General features: G+C 38.9%; 1 protein-coding gene across 1 annotated transcript in view; it reads left to right on the top strand.

Moving 5' to 3' along the window:
* Positions 1-23,788, top strand: part of LOC131164335 (lysM domain receptor-like kinase 3) — a 37,214-nt gene that overhangs the window by 8,001 nt on the left and 5,425 nt on the right. The window contains exons 3-9 of the mRNA XM_058121445.1: positions 7,165-7,461; positions 13,570-13,715; positions 13,814-13,903; positions 14,029-14,134; positions 15,381-15,532; positions 15,619-15,716; positions 15,810-15,957. Coding sequence (XP_057977428.1) covers positions 7,165-7,461; positions 13,570-13,715; positions 13,814-13,903; positions 14,029-14,134; positions 15,381-15,532; positions 15,619-15,716; positions 15,810-15,957 — 1,037 coding nt within the window. The remainder of the gene's footprint in view (positions 1-7,164; positions 7,462-13,569; positions 13,716-13,813; positions 13,904-14,028; positions 14,135-15,380; positions 15,533-15,618; positions 15,717-15,809; positions 15,958-23,788) is intronic.

Below are 23,788 nucleotides of genomic sequence, written 5' to 3'. Positions count from 1 at the left end.
CTCCTCTTTCTCCTTGTCGCTGCTGCATCTTCCTTACTTGGTTATTTAATCCTCAGCTGCTTCTCTTCCATTTGAGTGCTCTCCTCCTAGCCATTTAGACTGCATTGCCGCAATCAACCACGATCCAGTTTCCCATCTATAGTGATGCCAACCATCACAATCTCCAACCTCCCAGTTCTCCATCTGATTACTGTAATTTCTCTCCAATCAATTTTTTGCCAGTCTCTGCAGTTTATGCCCCCTTCTGCTGCGTGTCCTACACTATTGATCTATCGTTTTGACATTCATTGCTGCTCCTTGACCAACACCAGCGAAACATCTTGTCCTAATCTTCACTCTGCATAGTAATCCTATTGGCAGCTCTCTTGATGCACTACTATGGAGAAATTTGATGGCCCCAATTACAGAGCTTGGTCTGATGATATGTGTAGTTTGAGAGAAGGACAGAAACTATGGCAATATGTTACAGGTGACATCACACTAACCACTAAAATTGCGGATGAATCTGATGCCAAGCTTGTATATTATCTCGGAGACTGGGTAGTAAAAATGATCAGATTATTACTTGGATTCGTAACACATCCAAGCCTTCTATCCATGGGCAATTTGGACAATTAGAGACTACAAAAAAAGTTTGGGATCTTCTGGAGAATCAATAGACAGCCTTAACCTTGCTCATGTGTCTCAATTATGTGGTGACCTTCATACTCTTAAACAAGAGCCTTGTCAATCAGTCAATAAGTTTCTTACTTAAATATAGACTCTCTAGGATCAAATGGCTCTGTCTGAACCCAAGTGGGAGTGTGATGCTAATGCTCAGGAGTTCCTTTCGCACTGGGATCAGCCGTTTTATCGAATTTCTTACGTCCTTGTCACAAACAAGCATATGAACCAGTTCGTGCATCACTATTGCATCAAAATCTTCTACCTACATTGGAGCAAGTAATTTCTAAATTGCTCTTTGAGGAGACTTGCCTTGGCATAATCAAACCTCTGCAAGATGATGTTGTTTTGTCTTTTTTCTTTCATCCCTATAAGATGAGACAAAAATTCTGTCGTCACTGCCAGAAATCAGGACACACTATGTCTTATTGCACTCTTGTGGAATGTAGGTTGTGCTACAAAAAAAGGGCACATCTATACTAATTACCCTTCTAATGTCATTTTTGAATGTTGTTATTGCAAACTGAAGGACCACTTGATTGACAATTTTGATTGTGTTGGTATGGTACATCAAAATGAGAAGGTATAAAAAATCCTTAAAAGAGAAGATATAGCCTTAATTCATTACAAACCAAAAAGAAACAGCCTCCAATAGCATTCATGAGTATATAACCAAACACAAGAACTGAATAAGAATAGTATCTCATATACTTATGGTAGTTGCCATCTAGAGGAAAACTATGCTATACAATATTGAAAGAACATGGATGAAAAAATCCTACCTTGATCCTTTTCTTAAAGAACCAATAGACAAGAAGGCTAAAGCAAGCTTCAAATCTCTAAGAAAACTCTTGTTCTCCTTCCCTCTTGAAGGTGCACTTCTCCTTTTCTTCAAGGTGTGCCTTTCGTCACAAGAATCCCCTTGTTGAATATGTATTCCCTTCTTGAAAGTAATTGTGTCCCTCTTGCCTGCTTTCCTAGCTCCTTAACAAAGAGCTGGGGTTAGGGTTTTGAGCCAAGAAATCTAGGTTTCCTAAAATACCCTTAAAATGCACTCGTTTCACGAAATTGCCAAAATAATGAGCCTAGCCTTAGCTCCTACTCACATTCACCCTAAGTTATTGAAATTTATTCCAAAACCTGCCCATTTTGGGTATCATAAAAAAATTTTCAATTCCTTAAATTTTAAAAATTAAGGCCTAGAATTAGCTTGGACGAAAAAAGTGGGTGTCAACAAGTCTAATGATCATACACCATAGCTCGAGAATGTCACCATGGCAACTGTCTTGATTCACCACGACATCACAGTGACATTTAGAATATGTCGTATGGCATCTCCATAATTAAATCCATGTTAACCGAAGTTCATTCCATAAACCTTCCATCATGAACACAGCAACCATCTAAGGTTGCTCAACAAGTCATTTGACATGCGTCATGGTTACAAGAATGTAGGACCGTGACACATTGCCTCCTAAGCAAGAAAAACAGCCTTTGTAGGGCCTGCTGTTTTCCATATGTTATTCCAAAGCAAGTTGCTGCAGTTTGCTCCCAGTGGGGAGAGTTTCTTGTAGAAGTGTCTTACTGAATCTATCATTACCATCAAGGATCCATTTTGATTCATTGATGTTATTCTACTACTAGAACTTATACAAACTACTGTAAAAGTCAGTGAGGTGATCAATTTCCCTATCTACTCTAATCCAAAGAATGTTCCAAAAAGTCCTTTGATTTGAAATATGAAGATATTAACTGTGAGAGCTTCCTTATTGCAAGCCAAACTGAAGATGAAAGGAAATTTAGAACTTAGGGGCATTTGGCCACACGAAACATTGTGCCAAAAGAAAACATTGTCCCCATTCCCCACTTGAAAGCTAAAGCAGGGGAAAATATTGTCTCGACCTTTCTTGATTATTTGCTGTTGTGAAAAATAACGCCTTTTCAAACAATGCACAGCAAAATAAACATGGTAAAGGATCAAACAATACCATATGCAACAATCTAAAATGGTGAAATACAGAATTATTCCACAACCATAGCAATATAAAGAGAGTAAAGATAAGAGCAACGACACCAGGAATTACGTGGTTCGGCAAAGCCTACATCCACGGGAGCAATCGGCAAGAGATTTCACTCTGAAAATCAAAGATACACACTCAATGATCTTCTGTCCTTCTCTCACCCCTCTCTTACTCTCTTCTATGTCAAAATATGCTCAGAAGAGCATATATAACAAGCCTTCAGAGGTTTCCCTCCAAATCCCCAACCGTCACAACGTTCAAATTTAAAATTCAAATAACTTCTCGCAGCCCAGTCGCACTCGTCGACGAGTATAAGGGATTCATAGACGAGACAAAGAATCCCACTCGTCGATGAATCTATCATCTCGTCGACGAGTCTTTAACTCTGAGATTTTCTAGCTCTCAGTATCTACTCGTTGACGAGCACAAGGCACTTGTCGACGAGTCTTCTGCTGCTAGCACAAAAAGACTTCTCTCATATGTTTTCCTTCCTTTGTTTGTGATACCACTAAGTATAAGAGCCACACACTAATATAACAATCTCCACCTCAGCGATTATACGCCCCTTAGGAGGACCCAAAAACATGACTGATTTCTCCACCTTGAACTTGAAATGATCGGTTGGGGCCATCTCCCTTCTAGCACTTGGAGACTTGCACCAAATCCAAGCAATATTGCTTGAACTTGCCAATAGCAGCTTCAGCTTCTACCATCAACCTCGATACAGTTGTAGATGCAATACCTAAAGACTTTGCCCTAGGCTTCTAACAAGACCTTTCCACAACAGTAAACACAAACACTGCTGTAAGCCTTCTATCACCAAAGCCCCCTGCATAATCTTCAACAAAACTAACAATTGACGGTTCACTCTGTTGCCTGCTGAAACACTCCATTACACAATCATAGAGGACCTTTGACATATCCTAGACATCACAGCCCAGACATCACAGCCCGTCCTTGGGTACCAAGCGTTAGACATTCCATATTGAAGGTAACTTTCACAGCCCGTCCTTGGGACTTTCATTTCTCCACCTTTAGACTCGTAACAATATCCATTACGGTCTAAAGTTCTCAATGAAATACCATTCTTTCTTAGACCTGATTCATGCTTTACATTATATATGATTCTTATGACACCATTATACATTTTGATTTTGACATTTCCAATAACAAACATTTTGCATGAAATATCATTTTCAATCAAAATACAACTAGTATAAACTGACCTATAGATGTCAAACCATTTTCTAGGACAAAAGCACCCGGTATCTAAGATCCAAGAATTACCCGTGAGGTACTTCGAACCTGATGAAACACGTAGCATATCTCTATCACTACATTCTGAGTCTTCCTTTACTACACTTGCAGATTTTGGCGAACCCTTAGACATATATCAGTATTCTGTTTTCACCAAACTAATGCCAGAGAATTCTCATCCGTGACACAATACAACACGTCCTTAGTCAAACAAAGACAAATAATTGCTCCCAATTCATTTCAAGTCGTTGCATCCATGCTATCTGGTTGAAATTCTGTGTAAACCTTTCACCAAACCTTGTTGCACAAAGAAAGAGATCCTTTAATTCAGAGACCATACAACACGCTCTGATGCCAATTGTTGGGTAAAATAACGCCTCTTCAAACAATGCACAGCGGAATAAACATTGTAAAGGATCAAACAATACCATATGCAACAATCTAAAATGGTGAAATACAAAATTATTCCACAACCATAGCAATATAAAGAGGGTAAAGATAAGAGCAACGACACTAGGAATTACGTGGTTCGGCAAAGCCTACATCCATGGGAGCAATCGGTAAGAAATTTCACTATGAAAATCAAAGATACACACTCAATGATCTTCTCTCCTTCTCTCACCCCTCTCTTACCCTCTTTTATGTCAAAATATGCTCTGAAGAGCATATATAACAAATCCTTGGAGGTTTCCCTCCAAATCCCCAACTGTCACAACGTTCAAATTCAAAATTCAAATAACTTCTCGTAGCCCAGTCGCACTCGTCAACGAGTACAGGGATTCATCGACAAGACAAAGAAGCCCACTCGTCTACAAATCTATCCTCTCATTGACGAGTCTTTAACTCTGAGATTTTATGGCTCTTGGTATCTACTCGCTGACGAGCACAGGGCACCCGTCGACGAGTCTTCTACTGCCAGCACAAGAAGACTTCTCTCACATGTTTTCCTTCCTTTGTTTGTGATCCGACTAAGTATAAGAGCCACACACAAATATAACATTTCCAAACTCCAACTCCATATGATGCTCTTTTAGTGTTGTAACCCATTCATTGTGCTCGTGCCCATATTTAGAAACAATGACTCCTGCCAAAGGTGATCTTTTTCCTTAATGAATCTCCATAGCTATTTACCTAAAGGGTTTTATTGAAAGTAGAGGGGGATTTCAGCTGTGAGCCTCCCTAACAGATAGGCTATTTAACTAGCACCCATTTGACAAGGTGATATTTAAATTCCTACCCCAAGCTCCCTCAAAGGAATCTCCTTTGAATTTCCTCTAGCCTTTTGGCTACTGAAACAGGTAATGGAAAAAGGGACATGCAATAGATGGGGAGGTTAGTCAAGGTGCTCTTGATGAGTGTGCGTCTCCCACCTTTTGACAAGAAGTTCCTTTTCCAGCTCGCCAACCTTTTCTCAAACTTTTCACGGGATCCCTAACTCCTTTATCTTTGAATTTGGCTCCAAGAGGGAGACTGAGGTACTTAATTGGGAAGTCCCCCATCTAGCAACCCAGAAGTCCGGCAAGGAGAGGCCCCCTAGTGTTGTGCCTAATTGGAGTAATCTCAAAATTTTCCTCATATTTACCTTCAGGCCCAAGACTGGCTCAAACTCAGCCGAAATGCTTCAAAGGTTGAGGATTTGGTGAGGGTCTTCTTCACAAAAATGATGGTGTCATATGCAAATAGAAGATGTGAAACTTCCAAAAACCTCTCCTTTTTACCCACACTGAGATCTTTGAGGAGCTCTCATTCGGTAGCTTTCTTCAGCATGCAGCTTAACACTTCCATAACTGAGATGGGGGATGGGGGATCACCCTGCCTCATACATTTAGAGGAGCGGTGATGGCCGCCATTGATGAGCATTGAGAAACTGGGGGTTTTAATGCATTGTGCAATCCATTTACATCATAGCTCCTTAAAGCCCATTCTCCTAAGGATACAAAGAAGAAAGTTACAGTTAGCATGATCAAAAGCTTTCTCCACTCCATGTCAAGCTTCCCAACCCCCCCCCCCCCTCCCCCCGACTTCCCTTTTTCTATCCTTATGTGTTAGGCATCTACTACATTTGCAAAAGGGATGCATCCATGATCTGCCTGCTTGCCATAAAAGCATGTTGTTGCTGCCCATTGACTTTTGGAATTTCTTTTTTGAGCATCGCAACCAAGACTTTGGCCAAGATCTTGTAGATACTTCCTGCAAGGCTGATTGGGCAACATTGCTATTAATTTTTTCTCGAGGATTGCAGTCCAGATAAAAGCTTTTATATTTTTAGGGAAATTTAGCTTTTCGAATCAAAGAACAGAGGGCAAAAGGAGCACCATTAGGGTCATGAATCAGATGAGAAAAAAAAAGACTTGCAATGTAATTCTCCGAAAGGATCTAAGCTCCTACTCTTTTATCACTCCCCAAATAAACGTGAAAAGAATCGAGCAAGTTGGTCAAAAATGCCAATTCATTAATCTCTCTCATTAAAGTTTCTCCCAAAATAGAAATTCCAAGAATGCCCATCCTCTTGCAAAAGGAGGAAAGCAAAGATAGAGGTTTTGTGAAGATATGTTTTTGTACACCAAATTAGTTAGACCCTTGCTCCCCTCCCTTTTAGATTTACTTACAGTTGCCCAACAAGATGATCCCAACAACCCCACTCTCCAATACTCGGCCACAAAAGAAATCCCCCAACAACTTTTCTAGCCTCGGTGCCACTCTTACAACAATTACAAGGATGGAAAGATAATACAAAGGGATGGAGGAAAGCAAGCTACTTTAAAGAAGTGCAACTTGCTTGCATAATAAGCTAATCAATTTCAGTGCACTTTCTCTAGTGTAGCTGACTTACAAAAGGAATTATCTTTTTGGCTGTGGCTAGGTGACAACTATCTGATAAGATGTGTGATGCATTTCTTATGATTATGATGAACTACAACATTTTGAGGCAGTATAGCTGATTGGCAGCTGAAGGTTTAAAACAAATTGCAATTTATAATCAGAAACAAAATAATTATTAATAAGTGAAATCTATGTTTGATACATAGTTTTAAAGTTAAAATTTTGGTTGTGAACTTCCTTTTTGTCATCTCTGCATCATTTTTCCTTCTTTTTTACCTTATCTTTTATATAATTATTTCTAAGCAAGAAAATCAGAATATTAAATTTTTTTCATTGCCTTTTGCTGTCAGATAAATTTTTATTTGTTTTTTCATTAGATTGTATGCCATTTGTTTTGCAGCTGTTCCGGTGAATCATAGGGTTCATGTGCCATATGGGTGGATTATAGGGGGTTCAGTAGTTGGTCTCGCACTGATAGTTTTGGGTATTGTAATTTGTGTTTCCCTGAGGTCACCAAGTTGCTTTGCTGAGTCTCGAGGAACTCATGCAAAAGATTATGATGGGAAGAATTCTTTCAAGTTCCCTATCCTTCAGACAAGTTTCTGTTGTGCTTCTGGAAGATACACCTGCAGAAAGTCTGAGGATTGTAAGCAAACCAATGGTGAATCTAGTCAGCGCCAGATGAAAGTTCCTAATGGTAACTATCCTACCCAACTCTTAATCACACATACAATTCTGGGTAACTACCTTGCGAAATTTGAATTGTATTCATTTTCTGTATATTTACAATCATCTAGGATCAAACCGAGGAATTAATAGCTCTAAATTATTTATTTTCTTAAAAGGCAGGAAATATAACAAGAAATAAATGCACTTTTGTTGATATTGTATATCCAAATCTTAAATTCTTGCTTCGTATTTTTTCGCATTTGTATCTTTAAGTCCTAGATGTTCTGGCTCATATATATATATATATATATATATATATTTCACTGTTTATGATTGCACAGAGTTCTTCCAATGAATTTATGCAAACCTTTTTTATTTGAGCTATCTGAGATAGGCACGAGGAATACAGCCTGGTCATACCTTGTAATTGTTATTGTGTTATGTCACTGTTTCACATAAGCATGTTTGACGCGCTCATGCACACAGATGAGGGTATTGTTAAGAAAGTAAGGGAATGGAAAAGCATGCATCACTATTTAGATATGTAGCCTGCAATGGCTACTGTTTCAATACTGGTATGTTGATTAACTTATTCTCATACTTCCAGACACGCATCTCGTCACTAGCATACCATGACATGTTATTCAATTCAAATGTCAACTATGAGTCTATGACCTTGCATTCTTATGTATGAGAAAATTAAAACCAGCTATTTAATGCAAAGGTTAGTTATAGGAGGACCCTATATTTTTAACTATGTTAAAATTTTTATAGTAAAGAGAGATATGGGTTCTCTCATAAAGGAAAATATGATACAGAAGACTAATATGTTTGCTGCAAATAACTTCAAGAGTAAACCAGTGAACAATTTTAGAAGTTTTTTAAAACCTTGAAATGGGTAATGCATGCATATTGTGTATGTCAGTATATGCAAGATTATGAACATTGACACGAGTGTCTCAAGAGTATAAATGTACAGCACATGTTTGATTTGGAAACTGCTGTTTCATTGAAGTTATTCTGTGTTTATATTTAGCTCTAAATCAGTGTATCATTTGATCAGAATGGAAAGGAAGCTAGAGTTTTGGCAGGAGCAGCATTCCTCTCAGATGCAGCTAGGGCTATGTTTGGGGAGGAGACTGCAAAGAGGAGTGTGCCAGGTGGTATATTTCTTGTTTTGGACCTGGACCAAATAATAGAAAAAGAAGGTGTCTTTTTCTAATAAATTGGCCAATTATTTGATCAGGCTCAATTTTTAGGAATGTCTGATTTGGGTTTTAATGTGAACTCAAAGGGAGGATCTCATCCTTTGGGCTTCATGCAGATGTGCCATGGTGATAGTCAGGCTTATGTTTTGCGTAATAGCGATGCAGGTACTTCCTTGCTGGAAGCCAAAACTGGGCAGGCCCAAAATACTGTTCCTAGAACCCAAAAGCCAAGTACTGGGGAGGAGGACCCTATACCCTTTGATAGTGCAGTTCATTCCCAGTCTACTGATTTCCAAGCTATGAGTAGACTTGACTAAGTTTTGAAACAAACTCAGAATAGCAGCTGAGTGTAAGGAAATTAACACGATATTCCCAAATCCTGTGAGAAACAAAATAGAGAATAACACACGCCAAAGAAAACTATTCACACGCACAAGACAATATTTACGTGGTTCAACAATTTTGCCTACGTCCATAGAGTTGTAGGGATTTCATTATTATCAGGAAGAAAATACAGAGTGCAGCCACACAGTTTCAATACATCAACCCTAATCACCAAAATAACAGTTTTGATATCTTGTGCATAGGATTAACAATGGGCTACAAAACGGGCCAAAAAATTTCTCTCATAAAGAAGAATCTCCCATTAAAAAACCATGCAACAGTATTTCGGGTTAGGATATCATCTAGATTAAACACAACTAGGCTCCACAAATCCCAACATAGAGAAGATTCAAAACGAGATTGTGGTGTTAAAATGCAACAAGTTTCGACGTGGGACTAAAAAGTGGTGTGAAAAAGAGTAAAAAATTATTATTTTTTTTTTTGGGGGGGGGGGGGGTGGTGTCTTATCTTTCTTGTCTTAATTATAACAGATTTGAGGGAAACAAGGTTTATGCTCATCAGAGGGCGGTTTGTATGGGTGCTGAGATGAGGAAGGTGTTTGAAGATAAGAGAGAAAAATCTGGTGAGTCAGTGGCAAAGCTATTAAGGAGAGATTCTATAGCAGAACTTAGTATGGTGGAAGATTCTCGTGCTAGGAGGTTGGGTGTAGCAATGGGGTAAGTAAAGAAAAAGACGGAAAGAAATGTGGGGACTTTTCGGATTCAGAAAGTGGTGAGATTAGTGAGTTTGACTGTGGTGGGGGGCTGTTGTTAGATGATATTTGAGAACAATATGGGTACGTTTCGGGTTCTTTAAATGGATAGGGGATTTATCTTATGTCTATCCCCCCATTGGGAGGTTTGGAGAGAGCAAATCTTTTTGATAATGATGGTCTGGTTAACAATTTACAGCGATGGGATGGAATTTTGTTTACACCCTAGCAGGTTCTTAAGAAGGATTTATAAGCCCAATATCTTCTAGATAAATTGGACTTAAAGTTGACTGATATTGGAGGAAATGAAGTGCGCATGGATGGCGGAAAAAGTAAAAATTGAAGGGTCCGAGGAAATCAGTGAATTTGAAGAGCTGAGTAAATTATGATGGGAAGGGATTGAAAAGGGGTTTTATTTTGTGATCTTGTGTTTTCTTTTTTCTTTGGGGGTTTTCTTGTTTATATTTGGTGGACTCCTTGTCCCAGCACGTTGTTTCTTCCCTTCTTTCTATCTAATATAGCTTCTTCTTTATCAAAATAAAATAAAATAAAATAAAATAAAAATGATGAAGGTTAGAAACAAAGAACCGTAAAAAATATTGTAAGAAAGAGTTCTCATACGTTTGTTTTTGCGTGTTTTACCTAGACTATGTGCATCTTCATGCAAAAAAATTTCAATATAGCTTTAGTAGGAAAAAATTAGATCAATAGGATGAGAAAAAAATTCAAAAATATGGAACTAAATAAAAAGCAGTGTAAGACTTTAACATTTCTTTTGTAAAAATGTGAAGGTTAAAATTGGAAATAAAAATTATCATAACTCACACTTTTGTATATGTTCATAGACTTGATAGTGATGGACTAAAAATACAAGAGGTTAAGGGTGGGTACAGATGAGTTGTTAATAAACTCAGAAGGGTTGTAAGATTTTAATAGTCCTCCCCTAAGAGAGTGAATGGTGGCATAATTGGATCAAGCAAAGTGTTAGGCTTAATTTTCCATAGATCAGGAAAATTCGCCAGTTGCATAAATACCACCTTTGTCACTGTTGTTCCAAAGAAAGTTGGGGCTGCTAACATCAAGGATTTTTGCCCCATTTTCTTAGAAGGAAGCATTATAAAATCATTGCTAAAGTACTTGTTGGGAGGTTCAAAAAAGCAAATATTGGAAGTCATTGGTTTGTATCAGGATTCAGGATGCTTTTGTGGCTGGAGGGCAGATTATGGATGCTGCCCTTATTGCTAATGAAGTGGTGGATGCATACCTAAAGGCTTAAGAAGTTTCTCTCCTCTTTGCAGATGAAACTATTATTTTTTGTGAAGATGACCCACTCCATATCCTCAACCTCCGATGCATTTTTATAGGGTTTGAAGTCGTCATAGGCCTTAAAGTGGCGTCACAAGCCTAAAAGTGAACCTTGGTAAAAGTGAGCTTATTCCAATTCAGGAGAACACAAGAGGGGACTTTCCTTGCTGGTATTTTGGGTTGCAAGATGGGAACCTTTCCCATTAATTTCCTCGGTCTCCCCTTGAAGCCAAATTCAAACATAAAGGAGTTTGGGGGCCTATTATTTAAAAGTTTGAAAGGAAACTGGTGGGATTGAAAAGAAATTTCTTACCAAAAGGAGGCAGACTCACTCTCATCAAGAGCACTTTGATGAATCTTCCAATTTACTTCATGTCTATCCTTCCTTTACCAGTCTCAGTCGCTAGGAGATTGTAGGGAATTCAGAAAAGATTTCTTTGGGGAAGCATAGGGGAGGAGTTTAATATCACCTTGTTAGATGGGGAGAAGTCGAACAATCCATTTGTTTTTGGGGTTGAAATCCCTCCTCAAGAAGTGGTTATGGAAGTTCATGAAGGAGAAGACCAACTTTGGTGGAATACTATTGTTTCTAAATATGGGCTTTGAGCACAATGATTGGACAACTCAGGAGGTCCTTATGGAGTGAGAGTATGGAAATTAATCAGGAAAGGATGGGATGAGTTTTTCCAATTTGTAACATTTCAAGTGGGGAATGAGGCCAGTGTTACCTTTGGCATGATGTATGGCTTGAGAATCATCATCTTAGAGCTGCATTTCCTTCCATCTACAACTTGGCTTGTGATAGAAATGTCGTTACTAGTCCTCATCTCCAAATCACTGGTTAGGGAACTTTCTTCCTTTTACAAGGAACATGGCAGATTGGGAACTTCACAGACTCTCTGTCTTCTACAGATTTCTACACAAATTCCGTCACCAATACATCCCCAACGAGCCAACATGGGCTTTGGACAAAAGTGGTGTTTTCACTGTTAAATCTTTTTATAAGAAGCTCTCACCGTTGGGAACAAATTGCAACAACTCCCCTTGCATTCACATTGGAGGACAGCAGCCCCTTCAAACGTTGCCTTTTTTTCTTGGGAGTCTGTTCACAGAAATATTTTAACCCTCAATAATCAGCAGAAAAGAGGGCTTGTCATGAATCGGTGTTTTCTATGTATGGCTAACGCAGAATCAGTCATCCATATTCTTCTCCACTGCCCCTGGACAAGGAACTTGTGGAATTTGGCTCTTTCCTTGGCTGGGCAGCAATGGGTTACTTGGAGGGAAGATTTGGGCTTAGAAAGGAATCAGAGCCACAAAGGAGAAGCGAAAGGCTTTAAACCTCATCCCTCTCGCCATCTTTTGGTGTTCTTGGAAAGAAAGAAATAAGAGAGCCTTCAAAGATTCATCTACTTTGCTTCAGACCTGCAAAGCCCAAGGGATTATGGCTGTCTCCAGCTGGCTTAGTGGGAAATTTGTTAGTGATCATTTTGTAATCCTTGATATTTGTAATACTCTTCAAAGTGGTTGATGTTTTGTACCACGGGTTGGCATCCCCTTGATGCCCTTCTAATAACAACAACAAACCAAGCCTTATGTCCCATTAGGTGGGGTCAGCTACATAAATCGTTTTCCGTCAATTTATGCAATCATGGACAATTTCCATCAACAAATTCAGGGCTATTAAATCCTCACTCACTATCTCATTCCAAGTTACTTTAGGTGTACCCCTACCCCTTCTACTGCCCCTCACAGTAACTAAACACTCTTCCTCATTGGTGCACTATGTGACCTACGTTACGTTAAACCCTTGCTTATTTAATTCGGTTCCACACCTAGAATGTGCTCCTAGTCTGCCTCCCTGTTCAAAGCTTTCCGTTGGTGCAGTGTCTCTGTTCGTATCCCACAGGTGACTTCAACCCTAAATAGCCATGAGATGGAAGGACAGTATGTGCAAACAATAAACAATTTAATTGTTTTGGCGGCTCAATGCCAAATATTGAGAAAAAAATTCATGCTTAGGAGTCGATCATAGTAGAGTTCTTATCTCAACTCAATGAAAAGACTTCCTTTCCTAATAGCAGTTTCAAATAATTTGTACAAGAGAGTCTGTTCATGGAATCATAAAAAGTTACAAAGAGGAAGTAGTTAGGAAGTAATTAGAAAGTTACATGACTCAAGGCAATTTGATTTACGTTGCCAAAGTCATATAATCCATCCTCTGCATAAGCTTATGGTTAATTGGCTTCTTCAAAATGTCTTTTCTGTTGTGGCTGAAAGCAAGTTTTGCATGGGAACACCTGAATGGTGATCTTATTTATATTTTCCATGTGCTCATTAGTTTATTAACACAAAACCAAGAACTTTAGTTTGATGTGGAGGTTTGCTGCCACAAATTTAAACTGTAGGATCTTACTTTTACTAATGCTATGCTCCATAGTTAAATCTGTCAAGTGCCAATATAATGATCTCTTTATATTTTGTTTAAGCTTGGAATGTCAGACTTAGCAGTTATTATTTCCTACAGCTATAGGGACTGATGTATTTGACGTGGAGAAGCCTGTGGTTTTCACATATGAAGAAGTTATGTCTTCAACTGATGGTTTCTCTGATTCAAATCTTCTTGGGCATGGAACGTATGGTTCTGTATATTATGGCATCCTTCGTGATCAGGTTAGCATTTTTTATGTTGGCTCTGGTTATTACAAATGCTAAGTGTTTGAAGTGACATTCCTTGTTACATTAATGGCTGTATAATTGAATTCTTATAGGAAGTTGCAATCAAAAGAATGACTGCCACAAAAACTAAAGAATTTATGGCAGAGATGAAAGTTTTGTGCACTGTTCATCATACAAATTTGGTAATGCCCTTTGTAATGTGAAAAGATATTAGTTACTCTTTTAATTTTAAGCTTGTTGTCTCTGGTAATGGCTGTTATAAATTTTTTTGACTCCAATTTTTCTTTTTTCTTTTAATTTTGTCAAGGTAGAATTGATTGGCTATGCTGCTAGCACTGATGAGCTCTTCCTCATATATGAATATGCCCAAAAAGGGTCACTTAGAATCCATTTACACGATCCTCAGAGCAAAGGTAAATTTGCATGTTTATGTGTCTTTGCAATTGTATTTCACTCTGAACCGTCCGCAGGGATCTAGTTTTCTGCATCTGTGCTGGTTCTAGTAGTTGTTTCATACAAAGAAAAAGTTGGTAACAATTTCTTGTGTTGCAAGATATTATCACTTCATGCCTTGTGGTGATTATAATGTACAACAACGTTACAAGCACATTGAAAGGTGTTGCTCCAACATGGATAAATAATGGTCAACATGGCATGCAGAAAATGACAGAAAATATGGCCTTCTTTGCTCTGCTCGACACAGTGATACATAATTTTTCAATGTTCAACAATTTAAAAAATGGCCTTGTTATATGATTATAGAGGCACTGTTTTGGAAAATTTTCTGCCTGAGTCTTTGACTTGCTGACTTCTATGATTCTACCTTATCCTAGTGCCTTTTTCCAACAAATGTTGCTAATGTTTTAGCATGATATTGATATGAAATAATCATGTTGAATGGGACAAGAACTTAATCATGTCAGTGTGGCATAACCATTTAACTTGCACACAAGGAATTGGTGTTCTTGTACTGAATTTGAAAATTCATTGAAATAATAGTTGTAACCATGCATGGCAATTTTATGCTTGCCCCTGTGGCTAGCCTAGCCCACGAATCTATAGCTAGACTTAAGCTTAATTCAGGTGTCAACGAGGTCAACGAGGCTCAAGATATGGGCCAATTTTATACTCAAACAAAGAACCCTAGCCTAGTGTGGACAAATGTGAAATGGCATTAATTGATTCTGTGGAAGATTTTATGTTCGCTTAATAAGAAAATGATAATTTTAACAAATGTAAAGCACGTTGGTCTGGGCATGCTTGGGCATTTGTCACTTTTCTTAATGATAAATACACATAAAAGAACAAAAGAAACAGAAATGTGAAGGCATAGGGCTGATCAAGGCTCCATTGTCCTGTGGAACTTGTTCTGCATGGTATGAATAGCTGAATAAATTGAAGCCCAACTTTTAGACGTTTAACTAAATCAGAACTGCAAATGCACTTGAAATATTGTAATAGAATTATTAGGTTAGTTCCTCACCATGAGATCCCTCCCTTTCTTTTTTTTCCAATTCATGGTGTCTTCAAAAGGTTAAAAATGTGTGCGAGTATTATGCCCTTCAAATGCTTCAGGTCTGGTCATGCCACGATTATATGATACCATTGTCATGCAACCATGCTATAAGGATGCTAAATCTTTAAATGGCACTCGGGCAGGTCATACGTCTCTCTCTTGGATAATGAGACTCCAGATTGCACTTGGTGCTGCCAGAGGTCTAGAATACATTCATGAGCATACTAAAAGTCATTATGTCCACCGAGATATCAAGACTAGCAACATATTACTTGATGGTTCTTACGGGGCGAAGGTTCTCACCTGTTAATATGATGATTTAATCTTAATTATCTGACTGTTAATTTATTGCATCTGAATGGATTTTTTATTGGCGGTCAGATTTCAGATTTTGGGCTGGCAAAGCTTGTTGGGAAAACCAATGAGGGAGAGGCTTCTGCTACCAGAGTTGTCGGAACTTTTGGTTATTTGGCTCCAGAGTAAGTAAACCTACTGTCAGCTAGGAATTGTGATCATCTGCAACAATTTCCTGGACTAAGTTTCAATCACTTGCACCTTTGTGTTCTTCACAGATACTTGAGTGATGGCCTGGCCACAACTAAGAGTGATGTCTATGCATTTGGTGTTGTTCTGTTTGAGATAATATCAGGAAGGGAGGCCATTACACGCACAGGGGGCATGGTGGTGAAAAATCCTGATAGACGTTCACTGGTGTCCATTGTAAGTTTGCTCACACCTTGTCTTTATTTTCAGCAAGCTTTGCTTTGTGAATTCTTTGTTCATTTGTTCTCCTGTAGTTTCATACTGACATATCATATTATAATTTTTTATTGCAAAAAAAATGAGAAAAGGAAATGGGAGGAGGATTTTCATGAAAGGTCCAATTGAAATCACAATAAAAGGGAGGGTTTCATGAATTTTGTGATTAAGAAAACTGTGGCAAAGAAATGGATTATCCAAAAAGAGAATTTAATTAAGAGTCTTTATCGTTTACAAAATTATAATGAGAGTTACTCACTCTAATATAGATATAAAAACCTTAGAATATGACGACAAACCAAGTCTTAAGTCCCACTAGGTAGCCTGCAAAATTTTATTCTATGCACTACAACAGTAGTTGATATAACTCTTATGACTAAACATTCTTTAAGAGATAAATAGTGCCGGGTTTGCAGAAAAAATCTTTCTCAACAAGGCATAAATTAGACACTGGCATGCAATTTAAGCAATTTCAAGATGCGCAAGCAGCTCTATGCTATCCTTTATAAACATGAGCAGGATCCTGGGCTAGGGTTTACCCATTTCTCTTTTAGTATTTCAAATGAATGCTGGAAAATTGAATGTACAAGATGCTAGCGACAACAGCCAGAGTAACTGTTGAGGAAGTTTACATGGCAATAATCATGACAACAGTATTATTTTGATCATTAGACATGGAATTTTTATGAGCGTGAAAATTCCAGTTGCTGTGAGATGGAAAGAGAAGGAAGGTCATTTGATTCCTGCGATAGGAATAGATATATGCATGTTTGTATGTGTGTGTGTGTGTGTGCCTTGAAAGTAGACGAATTATCTACCATAAAGTGCGTACCAGGAAGAATACCTTGAGTGCATAGAAGAATATAAGAAAAATGGTTCTGCTTTCTGGAAGAAACATTGCAACAGACCAAAAACAAAAGGTCATTAAAAAAAAGGTTGGGGGGGGGGAGGGGTTGTGGATTTTTGGTAAACATCATACCTGGGCTAGTAAAGCTTGTGTATATCCTGTCTAAAGTAACGTTGGGGATGGGACTGGGGTCTCCAAATAATGGGGACATTTTGGGTGGGTGGTAACGCTGTTGGTGATGGCATTAACAGGGCTGCATGATATTGTATAGCAGTGGAAGTGGTGGGCTTGGAACCCAAGGCTGGGGGCCTTTTCCCCAGTGAACTGTGGGTTTTAGTGCTAGGCCAGAGTCTGAATGACGAAATTAGAGGCTTTGAGGCACATTCAGAAACCATCTTTAAGGTGATGTTGCCCCCCTACTCCATTGAGTTTGTAGCCTGGATTATGACAAATCATCTACAGATCCCGCATTTGCAGGAGCTTTGTGCACCAAGCTGCCCTTTTTTAATCTACAAATACAACAAAGCTTTTCAGAATTTCTCTAAGAAATTATACATTGGATAGAAAGAGAGACGGAGGGATGGGGGTTGTTGAAAACAAACTTTATTTTTGGGTACATATTGGACTCTGACTAAGATCCTTCATTTGTCATAATTGAAAAGCTGTGAATCATATTCTTTGACAAAAAAAAAAAAAAATGGCTGGTCAATTTAAACATTTAAACTAGCAACTTTTCAGTTATTTAATAACTGTCATATTGACTCACCCTTAATAAACTCTTCAAAAAATTCAAAAAAATAAAATAAGGGAAAGAACTGTGATTATGACATTTTGTTTTTGTCCTTGACGTGCATTAAATTCCAGCCATTTGATCCTAAACACACTTGATTTTGCAAGTACCATGTGCCAAGTGCCTTAATATTTACATATATTTATTTAACATTTGAATTTATAAGCTTCCCTCAAAATTCTTTTGTAACTTGTTGTGCTTTTGTTCCTTTATAAACCCCTTCAAACCATGACAAAAAATTGCCTGCGGGGTTTTTGGATCACCATTTGACCTAAAAGCTTAATGGCTCATTTGATTCAGCAGAATAGTTACTCGTTGGAATAAGATGGAACATAGTTTAAAAATTTTAGGAATCAAGGGAATAGTTATTCCTTATATATTTCTAATTATTTCATTCAACAGGAAATAAGAAATGAATAAACATTCCCATGATGAAATTCGGGAGTAGTTATTCCTTGGCTATTCCTTGTTATACAACAACAACAACAAAACCAAGCCTTAGTCCCATTGTTATTTCTTATTATAGACTTGAAAAATGTTTAACATTGTTATTTGCTTTATAGTAACCACATAATTTCTTATATAACTAATTGTAATTAGCCTATTTAAACTATTCTATTCTTGGGAATAGACACTCTGCAAACCAAATGTAACTTAAGTTGTTGAATAAGCCAACAACTTACTTATATCAAACCTTAACACTCCCCACATGCACAACCTGTTCATGTGTGGAGAGATAATTAACAAACACTGAGCAATCACCATTATGGGTGATAATATCTCTTTATCAAACAAATTATTAATGCATACAAGACTAGAATGAACCTAGGGCCTCATAGCTACTATGGATCTGATACCATGTTAAATCACTACTTAACCTATAAGCGTAACCTATTGTGTTGGGGCCAACAATGTATAACGACTATTAACGAGCCTTAACAAGAGCAAATAGTTGTACACGACTACATTACACTGCCTCCAAGTTTATAATCTACATCTGCAGTTGATGATTGTTGTTATCTAAGTTGTATGGCGGTGATGTGGGGCATTCAACATTAAAAGTGACAAAATTGTTGATGGTGGTGGTTGTTAGTATGGGATTACAATTTGTTTGGTATAAATAGGCGAAAGTTGCTTCTTTGCTTGGTTTTCTTCCAAAAACATAATTTGCCTTGGAGAACTGCAGCATACAAAAACTAAAAACACAAAATTTTTCAATTTTGTTTGCTTCCAAAGCCAGGATGAGTATTCCCAAGTTGCTATTTAAATGCCCTATTCCTCGCCCTGCATAATTATATCCCTGTAATTCTTTAGGACTTCTCAACCACAATATTTGCATTGAATGATGCCCAAAAGCATGAGGGGTAGTTGAACATTGTTCGAAGAACTCTTTAGTTAGAAAATGAAGACCGGCAACAACACATGACTCTTAATTTTGAAATTGAGTAGCAAACATGTAACACCCCGGTCTCAACTTACTGCCCAGGTGTTACTGTAGTGACGTTTGTGTACCTGATATACTTTTCAATAGATATATATGCAGCGGAAAACATAAACATCCATCAAACTATTACCAGAGTTCTAACTACCTTATAGATACATACAACTATTCCAACATCCATATACAATATTGTATGATACTCGATGCATCCTCGAGTCTTACAACATTTTACAAGTTTTGAAAACCTGTAACATAACCTACAAAATTGAGCTCGTGGAGATGCTCACTCAAAAACAGACCGCTACCCTGCCCCAATCCTTACTAATCTCAACCTCGATAAGGACCTGAAAAGACAGTTTGTATGATAGGGTGATATACCTCTCAGTAAGGGACGATTAAGCTAATAACAGTGTGTGACCAGCATGCTTTAAGTGTTTAACAAAAACATAAACATATATAATCATTGTTTTCGTAATTGTAAAATATGTAGCCCATTTTCATCATATGAACATCCCCATAGTATATAACAACAATTATATAAATGTATAGATATGCAGGATATGACACGCCCTCAAACTCTATACCATGTATAAATCCCCACAGTCGGGGTTGACCGCCCCTATTGTCTCAATACAACCTGGGTTCATATAGATCAAAAGTATGGTGCCCTCACTGGCAACGGATCCGTGCTTACACTATCAGTCCCCAGGGTTCCTAAAGCATATCGTGCAATTTAAGCAATTTAAACACTCTTTTGAAATCATTTCACAAAACACATCATTACTTGAAATCCGGCTCGTAGCCGTCAAATAAACTTCCTGCATTTTCACAATAGTTCCAGTATTTCACAACATCAACACCTGCCACACAGTTTTCCGCATTCGAAAACAACCCGAAAGTAAATATAAACAGTTAATATCATAGTACGGGTTTTAAACAACAAAAACAATATTTCCAACCGGTGAAAAGGTTCAGAATGACAAGTACAATATTCTATAAATATAACATTTGAATTTGATCGGTTGGTTTTGAAAATAAAGCCGGTTTAACGAACCAAGGCTCGGAAACCTTAGAACCGCCGTAACTCGATATCTAAAAGTTATTTCAACATTTCAATCGATTCATATTGTATGAATCACTGTATTAACATAACCCCCTTACTTGCGTGTGAATTGGAGTCCGAAATGACTCGGAACTCAAGCCCTAGCTTTCCAAACTGCGAACCTAACTAGTTCAAAACAACAGCGCGAAAACCCCGAAACCTAATACTTGTAGAGCAATACTTTAGTATAATCTCGTATACTACAGATCTACCGAACCAAAAGCAAAAATCGACCCTTACCTCGATTTTTGGGAAAAACTTAGAAATCTCCGAAATGAAATTATGATCCGTAGAACCTGTAGAGATTCCTTCCTTGATCTACATAGCGACGTCGGATTGTCGATTTCGGCAACTCACAGCCTGGAAATCTTAGAGAGAGCGAGAGTGGAGTTCGTGTCTAGAGAAAGGGAGAGAGAGAGAGAGAGAGAATGAGAGTTTATAAAGAAAAACCTAACTTAGCCTTTAAGTAATCAAAATAAATATCTTCTCCAAGATATATCTCCTTTCAAAATATCTTCTCCCAAATATCTCCTCAAAAATATCTATTTATTTATTATATATATATATATATTTGATCGGGTTACTACAATCTCCCCTCTTTATAAAATTTCGTCCGCTAAATTTGCTAACTATTTCTATCACATTGTGTGAACTCTAACTGCTCTGTCACTAAGAAGAGCCGGCGGCCACCCACATAGCAGCCTCATCCCAAATTTATTACCTACCCTCATTTATGGCGGAGGAATACCGTGGTTACATACAATAGTCCCGGAAGCTTACATTACATATACAGACTCTCCCATAGACAATCCACATACCCTTACCATAATCAAAAAGGGATACTCTCACATATCTACATTACCTGTCTAACTTTGAACATCTCTGAATAGTTGAGGATACTTCTGACGTATCTCGGCCTCTAATTCCCAAGAAACCTCCTCAACTGTGTGGTTACGCCATAAGACCTTTACCAATGGTATCTCCTTGGTATGCAACTTCCGTCCCTTCTGATCCAAAATCTGAACCGGTACCTCACCATAAGCTAGCGCTTCACTGATCTCTAAGGACTCATAACTAATCACGTGCAACGGATCTGACACGTACTTCCTCAGCACCGACACGTGAAACACATCATGCACCCTAGATAAGGTTGGGGGTAAGGCTACCCGATAAGCAACTAGACCTATCCTCTCCAGGATCTCAAACGGCCCAATGTACCGAGGACTCAACTTGCCATTCTTTCCGAACCTCATCTCACTTCTTTCATAGGAGCAACCCTTAGAAATACCATATCTCCGATATCAAATTTCAGTTCCCGTCGGCGAGTATCGGCATAACTCTTTTGCTGACTCTGAGCTGATCTAACCTTTTCTCTGATAAGCTTGACCTTCGCAGAGGTCTACTAAACCAACTCTGGTCCCAAAATCTGTCTCTCACCTACCTCATCCCAATACAATGGAGTTCGGCACCGACGACCATACAAGGTCTCATATGGTGCTATCTCAATACTGGTCTGGTAACTGTTGTTATAAGCAAATTCTACGAGCGGTAGATATCGGATCCAACTGTTACCGAAATCTAGCACGCATGCCCGCAGCATATCTTCCAAAATTTGAATCATCCTTTTAGACTATCCATCTGTCTGCGGATGAAACGCCGTGCTGAACGTGAGCTGTGACCCCAAGGCATCTTGCAACCCCTTCTAGAACTGTGACGTGAAACGTGAGTCTCGATTTGAAACGATAGACATCGGGACGCCATGGAGCTGTACTACCTCTTGTACGTACAACTTTGCCAGCCTATTCATAGAATAGTTGACTCTGATTGGAATGAAGTGTGCCGTCTTTGTCATCCGATCCACCACCATCCAGATAGCATTCTGTCTGTGCACTGCTGAAGGCAACCCCGAAACAAAATCCATCGAGATGCGTTCCCACTTCCACTTGGGAATGTCAAGCGGCTATAGTGGTTCTGTTGGTCTTTGATACTCAGTCTTCACCTGCTGACATGTCAGGCATTGCCCAACAAACCCGACCACTTCCCTCTTCATATTACTCCACCAGAACGATTCTCGTAAATCTCTATACTTTTTTGTACTCCTTGGATGAACAGTATAGAAAGAGCGATAAGCCTCCTCCAAAATCATCCTCTTTATCTCTGCATCGTCTCTGGTACACACAACCTGGTGTGGAATCTGAGAACTCCATCCTCAGAGACATTAAATTCTGAATGTGGTTCACTCTGCAGTTTCTCCACAATCTTTACCAACTCCGCGTCGTTCAACTGAGCAGCTTTGATTCGTTCTCGTAAGGTCGGCTGAACCACCAACCCGACAACGAAGGCCTGGGAATCCCCGTCCACCAGCTCTGCCCTCAATCTCTCTAGATCCATCCTAATCTGCTGAAACCGACGCCTCCATTGACTTTCGACTCAGCGCATCAGCTACCACATTAGCTTTTCCGGGGTGATAGCTAATGGTACAGTCGTAGTCTTTGATCAATTCGAGCCACCTGCGCTGCCTCATATTCAACTTCTTATTTGAGGCTCTTATGATCGTTAAAGATCTCGCATTTCTCACCATACAGATAGTGCCGCCAGATCTTTAGAGCAAACACAACTGCTGCTAGCTCCAAATCATGCGTAAGGTAATTCTTCTCGTACTCCTTGAGCTGACGAGAAGTGTATGCAACTACTTTACCCTGTTGCATCAAAACACAACCTAGTCCCTTCATGGATGCGTCATTGTAGATCACGAAGTCACCATCCCCTGATGGAGTGGTCAACACTAGAGCCGTGATCAAGCACCTCTTCAACTCTTGGAAATTCTGCTTGCAATCTCCAGTCCACGCAAACCTGCTACCCTTCCTAGTAACCTGCGTCAAATGGCCCGACAACTTAGAAAAGCTCTCGACGAACCGGCGATAATACCCGACTAGACCCAAGAAACTACGAACCTCATGCACGTTCCTTGGTCTCACCCAGTCAACTACCGCCTCAACTTTACCTGGGTCAACTGAAATCCCCTCCTTGGACACCACGTGCCCTAGAAATGCAACATGTTCAAGCCAGAATTCGCATTTCTTGAATTTAGCGAATAGTTCCTTCTCTCTAAGTACCTGAAGGACTACTCTAATATGAGCATCATGCTCTACTGGACTCTTCGAATACACCAAGATGTCGTCGATGAACACCACCACGAATTTATCTAGGTACTTGTGGAACACCCCATTCATCAAGTCCATGAATGCTGCAGGTGCATTTGTCAAACCAAAAGGCATAACCAAAAACTCGTAATGGCCATACCGGATTCGAAAAGCAGTCTTCAATACATCCTCTGCTTTCACCTTCAGCTGGTGATACCTGGACCGCAGATCGATCTTCGAAAAGACCTGAGTGCCCTGCTACTGGTCAAACAAATCGTCAATCTAAAGCAACAGATATCTGTTCTTAACGGTCACCTTATTGATCTCCCGATAATCAATGCACATCCTCATCGACCTGTCCTTTTTTTTCACAAACAACATAGGTGCACCCCAGGGTGACACGCTCGGCCTGATGAGCCCCTTGTCCAAAAGTTCCTGCAACTGCTCCTTAAGCTCATTCAACTCAGCT

This window comes from Malania oleifera, chromosome 9, assembly GCF_029873635.1.
Source record: "Malania oleifera isolate guangnan ecotype guangnan chromosome 9, ASM2987363v1, whole genome shotgun sequence".
NCBI classification, from domain to species: Eukaryota; Viridiplantae; Streptophyta; class Magnoliopsida; order Santalales; family Ximeniaceae; genus Malania; species Malania oleifera.
Note: the sequence above shows the minus strand (reverse complement) of the source record. Positions and strands in the feature narration are given on the sequence as shown.